A 13,567-nucleotide genomic window follows, 5' to 3' on the forward strand; every position below is an offset into this window, starting at 1 on the left:
AAAATCTGGGGAGGCAGTTGTCTGCACCAAGAGCACTTCTCAGCCAGGAGGACCCCTTGTGAGCTGTCAGGGGCTCTAGGCAGAGGTGGGTGCATGTGTGAGCCCAGGAGGGGGGTGACACCACAGTGGGTAATGCACTTGTCTGCTCCACTCAGAGTCCCCAGCTGTCATTGTGGCAGGGCTTTAGGAGTTCAGCTGTGCTGGGAATGTCTGGGTTCTAATACTTGTCCGTTATGTGAGGGAGTAGCCCATGACCACCATATGGAAATGCAGGGATAATGAGCAGTGGATGGATGTTTCTGTTTGTCCTTCCAGCCAGTCCCTTTGCTCTCACACACAGTCTGGCCCAGACAATCTCAGGATCTGCAAATCAACCACCTGAAGGGTGGGTGCATAGGGAGGTCTGGGGACCTTGGGTCTAGACACCTCTGTCAGACCTTCTGCATTGCTTTGTGCACAGGCCTTCTGGGGCTGGAGAAAAGTGTAACACAGATGGTGAAAGGAGTTTTCAACTCCCTTCCCCCTCTGCCTGTGTCACCGTGAGCATCACTACTGCTGTCCCACACCTGGCAGTAATAGTCAGTCTCGTGTTCGGCCTGGGCCCTGCTGATGGTCAAGGTGGCCATGTTCCCCGAGTTGGTGCCAGAGAATCAGCCAGGGATCCCCGAGGGCCGGTTGCTGTTACTCTAGATGACCAGCATGGGGGCCTGGCCTGACTTCTGCTGGTACCATTGAACATACTTCCTTCCTATGTTGTTTCCTCTACAAATGATTCTGGCCGTCTGTTCCAGGGTCACAGACACTGAGGGGGGGCTGAGTCAGCTCATAGGAAGCCACGGAACCTTCAAGAGAGAAAAGAGAGGTTTCAGCTCTGGATCTCATCTCAGGAGACCCTCACCTACCTGGCCTGAGCTCCAGGGATCTGGGCCCCCTGTTTCCACCCTCCAATCATTTCAGCCCCTGAGGCCAATAGGCCTGGCTGGTGTATGGAGCTTTTGAACAAAGGGGTCCATTTTCATTTTTCTCCGGGCAGGTGTAGCACCTCAGCGTCACACAGAGCCAGTGAGGATTTGGGGAGATTTCACCCCTCCAGTCTCTCATCCTGCAGCAGGGTCATAACCATCCTTCCCCCTACAACCAGCCCCCTGCTGAGCTCAGAGTCAGGGGCTGGATTGCTCCAGATCCCTGGGTCTGCAGTGGGTCTGAGCCTGGGTGCAGCACCTGTGCAGTGAGCGAGGAGGCCGAGGAGGCAAGAGGTCCAGGCCATGGTGGAGTCACTCTGATTCTGCTACCAAGGCCCAAGGCTGGGCAAAGTCTCTCTTATCCCCTTGCTGGAGAGACCTGCTGGTTATGCAAATCAGCCAGGGCTCAGGGGCTGCTGCTGAGGAGCTTTGTGGTTTCAGAGAAGGGCTCAGCCCCAAGGGGCCAGAGAAGGGAGGGACAGCCCTGCAGACCCACCCTCAGCCCAGGGAATTCTGCTTTACACTCTGGTCACATAGGCTGGGTCCACACTCCGTGTCTCTCCGTGTCCTGACCTCGCTCCTGGGGTGGCTTGTCCTGGCTGAGCTCAGAGGTGGCGTTTGTCTGCATTTTCTGAACCCATGAGCACGTTTCCTCTGCAGGCAGTATAAGGTGGCTTAGGTCAGTATGGTTCCTAAGTTATATCTCTGTTGAGGAACACCAGAACCCAAACAGAATTCCTCCCTTGCCAAGTACACATGGATTTTTAAGGAGCCATTGAGGTATTGTAGGTTTCTGTCCCGAGGACAGGTTATCGATCCTATGCCTCAGTACTCTGAGGGTGTGCTCAGTGCCAGGGACAGACCCAGCTTTAGCAAGGTTTGACAGTGGCTGAGTTTAGCAGGAATGGGTCTGGCTGGAGAGGCATGAAGTACTGGACCTGTGCTAGAGACAGAGACAAATCTGCAAGGCACAGAACTGAGAGACAGCGAGTCAGAATTTTACATCAGAGTCAGAGGTGGTGCTGTAGAAACTACATCTTTCCCACAGGTCTCAGGTCCTGGTGAGCAGCCCTCCCTCCTTGTTAGAACCCGTGATACCTGGAGCCTTCTGGTGTGCAGGTGGCTTTGCTGGGTGATCTCTGCTGCCCTCTGGTGGTGGCTCCACACTGGCTGCTGGAGGCGCGGGGAAGTCCTTTGCCCCGCTGGAGATTCAGAACCCACAGCTCAGAGGAGGATTCCCTGATTGATGCACTGCTGTCCTCAGGGGAGGAACTGCTCTTCTCTACATGGCCCCTGCCACTCTCAAGGCCAGACTTCAGGAGATGAGAGTATCCATGAAAATAGGAACAGGCCAATGGGAGGAGCAGGTAAGGCCCATCTGAGGTTTTATGGCCCACATCTCTGGGGAGGTGGGTGGTCATGGGTGTGGCTCTGGGCCTTGCAGGAGGTGACACAGGACTCGGGGACTGCCTCTTGCTAGTGCTGTCAGCTGGTGCACCAAATAGGGCCATGGTGTTCCAAGGACAGAGACAGGAGAACACACACTCAACAAACATTTATTCAGACCCACTTTGGTCTGGCCGACTTTCCATCCTGGGAAATCTCTATGAAGAAGACACAGTTTCTTTCCCAGAATTTCCATGCTGTGGGAGGGGCGGCGTAGTGGACACACTTGTTTTGGTGACACAGCAGACGTCTCTACTGCCTTCTACCTACGTCTTGTGTTCTACATTCATTTGAAAGCCAAACCATTGCTATTCCCATGTCCCTCTGGGCCAGGATGGACCCTGTTGCTCAGCACTGGCCAATGGATATGTCATTCAGCTGGGGATCTGTTTGGGGACTTTCGCTGTCACGAAGTAAGGAAAGAGACCAGATTTGTGGAGTGCCTTTCCTCTTGAGCACGGGTGTGATAGTTGGAGCTGCAGCAGGCACCTGTCTATTGTCAGCAAGAAAGAAAAGCAAAGCTCCGTAGCTGGGCTGTTGGGACAAAAAATGAACATAGTTGGGAATTCTTGGAATTGGTGAGTGTCTGGAGAAGAGCCATCTGACTCCATACTTTGTTGGGAGGGGATTTGTCTGATCCTGCCTCTGATTATCATGCGTATGTTTTACATGAAAATGTTATTGACCAGTAGGGAAATGATTACCACCAATCAGTGAATTAATAAAATAATGGCAAGGAGAAAACCATTCAGTAGTAGGCCATTAAGATGGAGATCAGAAGAAATGACAGGGAGGTGCTGTGTGGAGAGAGATTCGAATGGTCCTCTCTCCAGAGGTGACCTTAGAGCTGCTGTCAGGATGGGAAGAAGGAGCATGTGGCGGGCGTGTGTTTGGGGACAACGGGGTCAGTCCCTGCGGGGAACATTCCTATTTGTCTGAGGGCGAAGGAGGTGTGAGAATCTAAGGTGTCTGTGATTTAAAACTCATTCAGTTTCAAGGTAATATTTTCTTATAAGTTAAAATTTTCAGGGCTTGAGTGATGTGTTGCCAGAATTTATTTTGCTGTTTGTTTCTCTTTTTGGTGACTCACAGGAGTGATTCCTATGTGACTTCCTGAGCAAACTGAAGGGGAAGCAACAGCCTTTTTGTAGCTTCCAGTCACTGAGGCTTAACTGCTGGGTCATCTCCTTAGCATATGACAGTGACCACATTGCAGTGGCTGCACCTTTCATCTCCCTTCAGTTTCTGACTCCTGTGCCAGGTGCGTGTGTTTAGCATGACATCAAATTCCTGTGATGCTGCAATGCATCCCTTAATATTATAGATTTATGCACATGTACGTATAGGAATATCATGAATGTGTGAGTATATACTAAAGTATCTCTGCTGTCTCTTTGTATGTAGGTGTGTGTGTTTATATACATATATGTTTTTTTCTAGAGGTTCCGAACCCTGAATCGGATACTAGATTGTACTTGATGGGATCCTTGGTTGGGCAGGAGACACAATGGTCCATTTTATCACCAGTGATGAGGTGGGGGTGGTTGCCACAATAAGCAGCAGAATCAAATTAGTAATCAGAATTATTTGACCGAGTTCATTGATGTCGGCCAGTTGATCATGGTGTTCCTAGAACTGAAATAGATGAGCAGCCTACCAATTTTCATTTCATCTGTATAAACAGAAAGCTTCATTTGGCAAACACTTTAGCTTGATACTGAGCCTTATACAGACGGTATGCTCTTTATTACCCATGACCTGAGTTGCCTGAATGGACTGGGTGTTATCTGACCAGTCATGCCATGACTTGGGCATTCTCAAGAGCTGTCCATCTCTTCCATTAACTGGAAGAGGCTAATAGGAGATCAGGCTTCACTAGGTCCTCAAGTCACAGGTGAGTTGCATGAGAAAATGGCCCCAGTACCCATGACCCCAACCTTGCTGCATTATCTTTTCTCTATTGCCTACAACTATGGTCTTGTGGGGCCATATTATGAGTGGTGACATAGAGAAAAACACTTAGGGCTGGTTCACAGAGGTTTCTTTATGATGTGTGGCCACCCCGATAGTTAACAGTGTTAGTACTACAGCCCCAGACAGGGACTTGCTTTCTTTGCCTGCCATTCTCTGCCCAGATGATTCTCCATGGAGTCACGGAATGCTTAAGCAACTGTTGTCATATTCCACATGCAGCTTTTTCCCAAGGCACTCATTTCACATCAAATGAAGCGGTGCAACACGCTCGTGCCCATGAATTCACTGATCAGGCCATGTTCTTCAACATTCTGAAGCATCCGGCTCGAATGAACAGACTAGCAGCCTCTTGAAGACTCAGTTGCTCTGGCAGCCACATGGCAACCCCTTCCAGGACACGTTCTTTGCTCTAAACACATGTGCACTATGTGGCACTGTTTCTCCCATAGCTGGCATTCATGCGTCCAGGAATCAGGGACTGTAATTGGGAGCATTTCCCCACTGATAAACCTGGAGACCTGCTGCCAAGCTACTGCTCCCTGTTCCCATGACCCTACACTCACTGCCCTAGAGGTCTTGGTGCTAAAGGAGAAATGCTTCCATCCAGAGACACAGCACTGATTCTTCAACTGAGAGCTGAGACTTCCCCTTGTCACCTTGAGCTTGTCATGTGTCTATGGATGTCTCTCTGTGTGTCCTTCCAACCTGGTCTTCCATCCCCAGCAAATACCCTAGCCAGGAAAACCTGACAGCCTCATCCTGCCTCCTGCACATGCACTCCTCACCTACAGGGTGCAGAGCCTGCCTGGGAGGTTGGGTTGGGAGAGAGGTCTGGGCATCTCAGATCTGGAGACCTGGGCCAGACCTACTGAATTCTTTGTCCACATTCCTCCTGAGGCTGAAGGAGAGTGTGACATAGATGGGGAAGTAGTTTGTGTCTCACTTCCCCCTCTGCCTGTGTCACTGTGAGCATCACCACTGCTGTCTCTTGACTGACAGTAATAGTCAGCTTCATCTTCAGGCTGGACCCTGCACAGATCAGGTGAAGAAAGAAATATTGCCATATAAGAGAATGAGAGGGGGCTTCAAAGTTTACTGACTTCTCAAGCCAACTCTGTCATAATTATGTTGTCTTCAGTTGTTGGGGAAAATATGTAATAAACATCTTAATGTATAAGTGAAGTTGAAAAAATATTATCATAAAAATTGCTGTGTTGCGGGCACTGTGAAAGGGAAGAACAGAATATTCCAGTCCCCTCTCCCTTTCTTGAGGGACATAAGTGGAGGCACAGGTGAGGGTGCAGGTGGGAGGAACTTCCAGGAAGGAGGAGGAGCTGTGTCTGACAGCTCAGGGAAGGGAAGGGGAAATGTGTGATCACAGGGAGGTCCAGTGTTTGTGGACAAAGTGCTTTAGGTCCGTTAAAGTGTGCTGGGGTATGTGTTGGTGGTGGGCAAAGTGCCTCTACCTGTATTAGAGGAATAGGCGATGTCTCCATGAGCAGGACCCAACACACATACACCCTGAAGAATGTGTACTTGAGAGTGAAGGATGACACTGTAGGCCAATGACAAATAACCTGAAGGTCTCAGGTCCGGGTTGCTAACCCCCCTTGTCTGTTAAAAGCCGTAATGGCCGGACTCTCCCATCTGCAGGTGGCTTTGGCAGGTGATCTCTGTTGCCCCCCTGGTGGCCACTCCACACTGGCTGCTGGAGGTGCTGGGGCCTCCCTTGTAAAGTGGAGATTCTTAACCTACAGCTCAGATGCTGAGTCTTGCTCCATGGACTGCTGCCCCAGGGGGGAATGACTTTTCTATGCATGGCTCCTGCCTGCCTCATGTCCTGGCATGAGGTGCCCAGATTATTCATGAAAACACGAATAGGCTCATTTTGTGGAAGAGGGCACAGGTTTCACTGAGGCATCCCTGTACCTGTCTCTAAGGTGGTGGGAGGTCATGCATGTGGTGTCACAGCTTAGCACTGTGGGACACAGGCTTCAGGGAATCATTATTATTGGTGCCAAGTATGGATTCAAGCCTGATGTGTGTGGGGCGAAAGGTGACTGGGGACTAATGCCCCAAAGACAGAGACAGGACAGCGTCCACAGAGCAGACATTTATTCAGACCCATATTATTCTGGCACACATTACATCCTGGGAATTTTGCATGAACAAAACACACAGTTCCTTCTGAAGCAGTTATTCTGGAGCTGCTCTAGAGATGTACAGAAAGAAGAAACAAGCAGTGAGATGTGTATGGGAAGAGCCCAGTAGTGTCCTTGGGGAAAGGTATAAAGGATCTGAAAGAACAGGAAAAACCTGAGGGACCTGGGATTCCAACCCAGTTCAGGGCCTGTGTGGACTTTTCTCCTAAGGTGAGCATTCTGGGCACAGAAAGTGTGGTCAGGTGTGGTAAGAGGAAGTTTCTAGGTAATAAGTCAGGATCTCTTGGGGTACCTGGGTGGCTCAGTCGGTTAGGCCTGACTTCAGCTCATGTCATGATCTTACAGTCCGTGAGTTCGAGGCCAGCGTCAGGCTCTGTGCTGACAGCTCAGAGCCTGGAGCCTGCTTCGGATTCTGTGTCTCCCTCTTTCTCTCTGCCCCTACCCTGCTCATGCTCTGTCTCTGTCTCAAAAATAAATTTAAAAAACATAAAAAAAAAAAGTCAGGATCTCTTGGCAGCTGCTGGGCACTGGAGGGGCCTCCAGGAGGAAACTGCTGGGGCGGGCACAAGTTTGACATGGGTGGGTTCAGACCAGCCCTGGGTTCTCCTTAAGTCACCTGGGGGCTGAGGCCATTCAGAGGAGTGGTTACTAGTCCTTTCCTCCCCCCAACCCCTTATCAACTGTAGCCACAGGGACTAAGGTGCTTCATGTGTATATGTTCCTGGCCCCCTGTCTGAGGTCCCATGTGGATGACCTGTCACTGCTTTCCCCAACACCCACAGACTGGATGGCACGAGCAGGGACATGAGCGAGGGGTGCGCCTGACAGGGAGGGGAGGCCAGGAGAGGACCACCGATCCCCAGTCCCTGGAGAGACAGAGAGAAGAGTGGAGGCTGGCAGGTGCAAGGCAGCAATAGTCACCTGCACCAGGTGAGGAAGGCCACCCAGGCTGAGAGGGGATGAGGGTCGACCTCAGCCAGAATGTTCTGGGTCCTGAAGAAGACAGCTTGGTCCTCTCAGTCTGTCAGGCATCTGTGGGGGACGCTGTTGCAGTTGGCCATGGGACTGGGGAACCTAAGGACCTCCCTAAGGTGCTAGCGATTTCTTTGTCCTGTTGATGAGAAATCCTATGGTGAGAATCTCCAGATTATAATCATCTAGAGTGACCTTTTCAGGATCCTTTAACCTGAAAAATTCCTGGAAATATTATTTTAGTCTTAGGAATTCCCACAAAAAATTGTCTTTCTAGTTTTCCAGGTCCATAAGCAAGTCGCAGATGGAATAATGCAAGTATACTTACCATGCTTTTCTAGGACACAATGATTCTCTGTCCTGTGTCTCCCCATCCCCACGGAGGTATCGCTGTGATTTAGAAAGGAGTGGGAATAGGGGAAGCTTCTGTTTTCCTTCTTTAAAATTTTTTTAAGTTTATTTATTTTGAGAGAGGGAGAGAGAGAGAACGAGCAGGGGAGGGGCAGAGAGACAGGGAGAGAGAAACCCATGCAGGCTCCCCACCATCAGCGTGGAGCCCCATGCATGGTTTGAACTCACAAACTGCAAGATCATGACATTAGCCAAAATCAAGAGTCAGACGCTTAACGGGCTGAGTCACCCAGGTGCCCCTGCTCTTCCTTCTTAATAAGTTCATCATCTGTCATTTTGACTTCATGCAATTGCTCTAAAAGTCAATTTCAAAACCACAAGCCAAAGAATCTTGAAGAGAAATTCAGTGCATGATACAACTTTATTGACGTCTTGGAAAAGATCTTTATCCTGGAATGACAGGTGATGTCCAATTGCAGATGTGGACCCTGCAGGGTCAGCACAGGGGTGGTGTGAGGCCATGTGGGTCCCACCTGAGATAAGGGTTAGACCTGCCTGGTGCAGGTGATGGGATTTGGGGCAGTGGGAGGACAGTGGGGCCAGGAGAGAGTCCCCACGTGGGACCTAAGTGGGTATCTGCATTTCTTCCACAGTTTCTGTAAAACCTAAGGAGGGAAGAGCCTGGGGCAGCAGAGGCCTGGTTCCCTCTTCACAAAGCCTCAGACAGTCCTTCAGGATGTGGGGACACCTCATCCAGGAAATCAGAGGCACAGCCCCTGGGGCCCATCCAGGCTGGCTGTACCCAAGGGAAGAGGAATTTCCGCAGGACTGTGCTGTCTGAGACAACTATGTCCTCTCTTTTGTGACATGTGATTACATCTGGGGCCCATGTAATGTATGATGACACCCTAAAGCCTCATTATATAGTATAATATGTCAGTACAGTCCCCACAAGCCAGTATAGTTTGGTATGATATACAGATACTGAGGACAGAGAACCTGCTGGAGTCTCCCACTGTGCAGGGGCTGGGCCAGGACCAGGGAAGGCTCCTGACCCTAAGGCCTGACCTACACCTGCCCAGAGAGCCAATGCGAGTAAATGCCAGGCCAGGGATGGCAGATTTGTGTCTCACTTCCTCATTTATCTGTGTCACAACGAATTACTACCAGTTGTCCCCTGTCATGGGAAATGGCACAGAATGGTCAGCCTTGTCTTGGCACAGGGTTTGTCTGATTCTCAGGGTGGCCATGTCCCCAAGTAGGATCCTCAGAATTAGTCAGGGATTCCTAAGGGTCCTTTACTGTCTTTATATATATCTGGCTTGGGGTCCTGACTTGGCTTCTGCTGGTTCCAAGATGCAGATTCATGCATGAGCTTATCTAGAGAGCAGGGTGTCCTGGATCTGGCCAGGGCTACTGACATGGGCAGGGTCTGACTCGGGTTGTAAGAGGCACAGAGCCTGTATGAGAAGAGAGGAGAGGGGGCTGAAGGAAGCAAGGTCCATTCCCTCTAAGGTTTTCTGAGCTGACTCAGAGTTTGGGGCAGACCCAGCTCCGGTCCTATGGAGGCCAAGTGTGTGGGCTGAGGCTGGGACAATACCTGTTCAGAGAGTGAAGAGAAGGAGAGAGGTCTAGGCCATGAAGAAGATGTCCCAGAGCTGTGCCTCCTGAGACTCCACAGATGGGGCAGGGTCCCCGGCCCTGTTACTCTACAAAGGCATTGCCTGCCTAGGTCTAAAATCAGACGAGCCTGCTCTGGCCACCCGAGGAGGCAGCTGAGGTTGTCAGAAGACAGAGAATCCAGAGGAACAGAGAAGAGGGTTCTTACCCCAAGCCCACACCCTAAGCCCCACAACCTGCTCTCCTAAGCCAAAGGAAATCCTATACAACTTCGGGAGCTCCATGGAGGGCTCTGCCATGGCTGTGACCTGCAGTGGTCACCACTAGCTCAGCTTCTGCTGGCCTCTGAGCCCTCTCTTCTCTGCCCAGCATCAGTTCAGAAGGGGGATCTCCTCCCATGGGGCAGGGAGGCCTGCAGTTTATAGGACCATGGAGTGACCCAGGCGAGGCTGAGATTCCGTATTCTGCAGACTCTTGGTGCCAGACCCCCTTCTGTCCATTCCTCGGTGTCTGTGGAAGCTGGGTCCTGGGGTCGGGACCACATGGAGCTGAGTGCAGGGCACACCTGGGGAGGAGCCTGGGAGCAGGGACAAGTCCTGACTGCTACACTGACTGAGCTCCAGACTGAGTACTGTTCATCCTCCCAACCTGAAGATCACTCATGGTGAATATTTTACAAGGAGCTGACGGGTGCCTATACTCAGCCCCCTGGCCCACACATTATGATGTTTCTCATTCCCAGGAGCCTGAGAGGCAGGGATAGTTCAGGTCCCCATTGTGTGGATGACATCATGATCCTCCATATGGGCGCCTCTGTGCCATCCCAGAGAGCAGCATGTCAGAACTCCGGTAATTTCTCCCTTGTGTCTTGTACACGGAATGTGTATAGACTAAGACCTATTTTCTCCTCTTGCGTGTGGTTTTCTGGACCCCAGACTCTGTTGCGGACAGCCTCTGACTAGCGCTTGGCATAGAACTGGGCACATAGTGGGGGCTCAACACTGCTGGAGGAATGAGCCAACATCAACCATAACCTCTGAGTCTAAACATGAGCATCATGGTTATAGTCATGTGCCTTACTTCCCCCTCACAGACACATGAGGTAATAAGTCATGTGACTAGTTAACTAACAAGCTAACTAATCATGTAATAGAAGCAACGATTGTTAGTGAATAGGAGAATAGGCTGAATCAGACATGATGTGCTCACTGAGGAGAGAGGGGAGGAGAAAGCATGTGGGGTCCAGGTGATGGGTCAGGACACGGTCTCTAAGCACACACAGAGGTGGGCTCCTTCCCTGCTGGAGGGGCTGGAGGAAGTCTGGGTGGGGCTGACCCTGCTCCTGCCTGAATGGAGCTGCAGACTTTCCCTGGGCACGTGGAAGTGACTAGCAGGAGGAGGCCCCGGGTCTGAGTGCCTGTCTGGTCCCAAAGAACGTTCTGCAGTGTCCAGTGGGAGTTATCTGCATGCACAGTGTATATTCAGTCAGCGTGTCAGGGCCTGATTTCTGGCACCATCTTCCCTCACAGGACTGAACTAAGTATGAGGAGGAGTATTAATTAGATCCTAGTCTTGGTGTAAAGAGTGTTGCAACGGGGAGTATGCAGGGTCCTGAGGGAATATTCAGCACAGGACTGTCACTCAGTCCTTGGGCCCGGCTGGACACCCTGAGGAAGTACTTTGAATCCAGAGGGAAGCATGATTTGCTGGTAACAGCTAAGCATGGATACCCCAGCATCTTGTGCAGCGAGCGATGGGGGGCAGGAAACCAGGTGGAGTATGTATGGGGTGGCAGAAAGGGGTTTATTAGAAGGCATGAAGATCTTTGATGGCTTGAGGCCCGGGCTCCTTCAGGGCTCCAGAGCTGGGGGTTATGACAGCGTTAGACTTGCTCTGAAGCCTAGACATGTTCAGAGAGGTCAGGCTGCCAGAGTTGGAGCCTGGGGTCTCCCGAGGTGTGATTCCTGACTCCACCCTTGGCCATGTGGGGCTGTGCCAGGAACTGTTAGTAGCAGGAGACACAATTACATCCCCAGTGTCCCTGCTACCTGCTACCTCAGGGAGATGGTGACTGTCTGGGTGACCCCAGATACTTGGGGAGGCTGAGTTAGGACAGATTGGTTCCAGCCCTGACGGGAGGGAGCAAATGGACAAGCAGGGATGCAGGGCCCCATCCCCACAGGCCCTGGATGGGAGAGAGCAGGACATCTGCGCCTCACACTGTGCCTCCCTGTGGGCCTCACACTGTGCCTCCCTGTGGGCCTCTCACCCGTGCTGGGAGCAGCGGGGGAGCAGGAGTGAGGCCACGCAGAGTGTGGTCCTGGGAGGATCAGCACCACAGACCCCCTGGGAGCTGTTCCGCATGCAGATGCCTGAGCCCCACCCCGACCTGCTGCAGCTGCAGCTGCATCTGGTGAAGTGCCCCTAGGCCGCCCCCTTGGGGGACAGGGTGCTCACCCAGTTTCACAGGCTCTGCTGTAAACCACCATGGAAAATTTCACCTCCTCTGCTGGTCTCCCCATGTCCTTTCTGGCCACCTGGGTCTTGGGGCTTAACTGTCCTGCCTTGGTCAACGAGCTTGACTCAGATTCTAGACCCTGTAGTGATGTGGGAAACATAGGTAAGACTAGTCTTTTTCACCAGCCCCATGGGATGATCGAGTTCCCAGTAGCATATTGACTGCACTGCTCTGGTGGCGGAGAATGCACCATGGCCCCTCCTGCCTCATCCTGGGAATGAGTCGTCAGGTAAAGAGGGGGCACTGGATGGGATGATCCTTGATGATTATCAAGGGGGGAGAGTTTCTACTACACAACTGGGGTGAGAATGTATGGATTCAGGAGATCCCCTAATTTTCCCTGGGTCTGTGATCACAGTCACTCAGGCTCTCTGTCCGTAGTTAACACCCAGGCCCAGACAAGCAGGGAAGCCTAGTTCTGTCAGCCCTAAATCCACTCCTGATTCTCCCTGTGCAGAGATGCCTGGAGAGCTAGGTAGGACCAGTACTTGAGGACCTTAGATCTAGGGATCTGGACCGGACCTGCTCACGGTCCACAGACATCCTGGGCCTGGAGGAGATGTAACACAGACTGGAAATGAGTTTGTGTCTCACTTCCCCATCTTCCTGTGTCACTGTGAGCATCACTACTGCTGTCCCACACCTGACAGTAATAGTCAGCCTCGTCCTCGGCCCGGGCCCCGCTGATGGTCAGGGTGGCCGTGTTCCCCGAGTTGGTGCCTGAGAATCGGTCGGGGATTCCTGAGGGCCGGTTGCTATCATTATAGATAATCAGCACAGGGGTTTGGCCTGACTTCTGCTGGTACCATTGAACACTTTTACTTTCAATGTTGTTTCCTCCACAGGTGATCCTGGCTGTCTGTCCCAGGCTCACCGACACTGAGGGGGGCTGAGTCAGCACATAGGATGCTACGGAACCTGCAAGAGAGAAAAGGAGAGGTGGGTTTCTAGCTTCGGTTTCATTCTGAGGACACTCCCACCTGCCTGGCTGATCTCCAGGGATTCTCTGCCCCCCCCCCCACTTTCTCAGCCCTTTGGACCCATGGACCTGGCTGGCAGATGGAGTTTTTAAACAAAAGAGGCCACCATCATTATTCTCTGGGTAGAGACAGCCACTCAGGACTCACACAGAGTGAGTGAGCACAGTGGGAAGATTTCACCCCTCCAGACTTTTCGTTAGCATCCTACCCCCCACAGGCAGCCCTCTTCTGAATTCAGGCTCATCTCAGAACCTTGCTGCTAGGGTGGGTATGAACCAGGGCTCAGCACCTGTGCAGTAAGTGAGGAGGCTGAGGATGAGAGGAGTCCAGGCCATGGTGGAGGTGCCCTGATTCTGCTCCCGAGGTCCTGAGGCTGGGTAGGGTTCCTCCCCAGCCTGACTTATCCCCTTGCTGGAGACACCTGCTGTTCATGCAAATCAGCTGTGGCTCGGGGGCTGCTGCTGAGGGGCTGTGTGGTTTCAGAGAGAGGCTCAGTCCCAAGAGACAAGGAGAGGACAGGGGAAACCCCTTGGAGACCCACCCTCAGCCCAGGGTACTGTGCTTCTTCACTCTCTGGTCTCA

The 13,567-nt window shown here is 51.9% G+C and overlaps 3 protein-coding genes and 2 gene segments (V, D, J or C); all 5 read right to left on the reverse strand.

The window, feature by feature from the left end:
* Positions 1-13,567, reverse strand: part of LOC102968706 (immunoglobulin lambda-1 light chain) — a 718,086-nt gene that overhangs the window by 124,358 nt on the left and 580,161 nt on the right. The window lies entirely within an intron of this gene.
* LOC122232563 overlaps positions 1-13,567 on the reverse strand; it is a 1,057,381-nt gene that overhangs the window by 106,349 nt on the left and 937,465 nt on the right.
* LOC122232564 (immunoglobulin lambda-1 light chain-like) overlaps positions 1-13,567 on the reverse strand; it is a 586,739-nt gene that overhangs the window by 96,321 nt on the left and 476,851 nt on the right. The window lies entirely within an intron of this gene.
* Positions 1-13,567, reverse strand: part of LOC102959445 (immunoglobulin lambda-1 light chain-like) — a 480,152-nt gene that overhangs the window by 82,900 nt on the left and 383,685 nt on the right. Inside the window, exons 1-2 of one of the 4 annotated variants that reach the window (XM_042962211.1) lie at positions 13,275-13,355; positions 12,626-12,923 (exon numbers count right to left, since the gene is read on the reverse strand). The exons of the other annotated variants lie outside the window; for them this stretch is intronic. Coding sequence (XP_042818145.1) covers positions 12,626-12,923; positions 13,275-13,320 — 344 coding nt within the window. The 5' untranslated portion in view covers positions 13,321-13,355. Of the gene's footprint in view, positions 1-12,625; positions 12,924-13,274; positions 13,356-13,567 lie in introns of those variants that run through there. 4 annotated transcript variants of the gene reach the window in all.
* LOC102964473 overlaps positions 1-13,567 on the reverse strand; it is a 277,151-nt gene that overhangs the window by 73,128 nt on the left and 190,456 nt on the right.

This window comes from Panthera tigris, chromosome D3 (assembly GCF_018350195.1).
Source record: "Panthera tigris isolate Pti1 chromosome D3, P.tigris_Pti1_mat1.1, whole genome shotgun sequence".
In the NCBI taxonomy this organism is placed as follows: domain Eukaryota; kingdom Metazoa; phylum Chordata; class Mammalia; order Carnivora; family Felidae; genus Panthera; species Panthera tigris.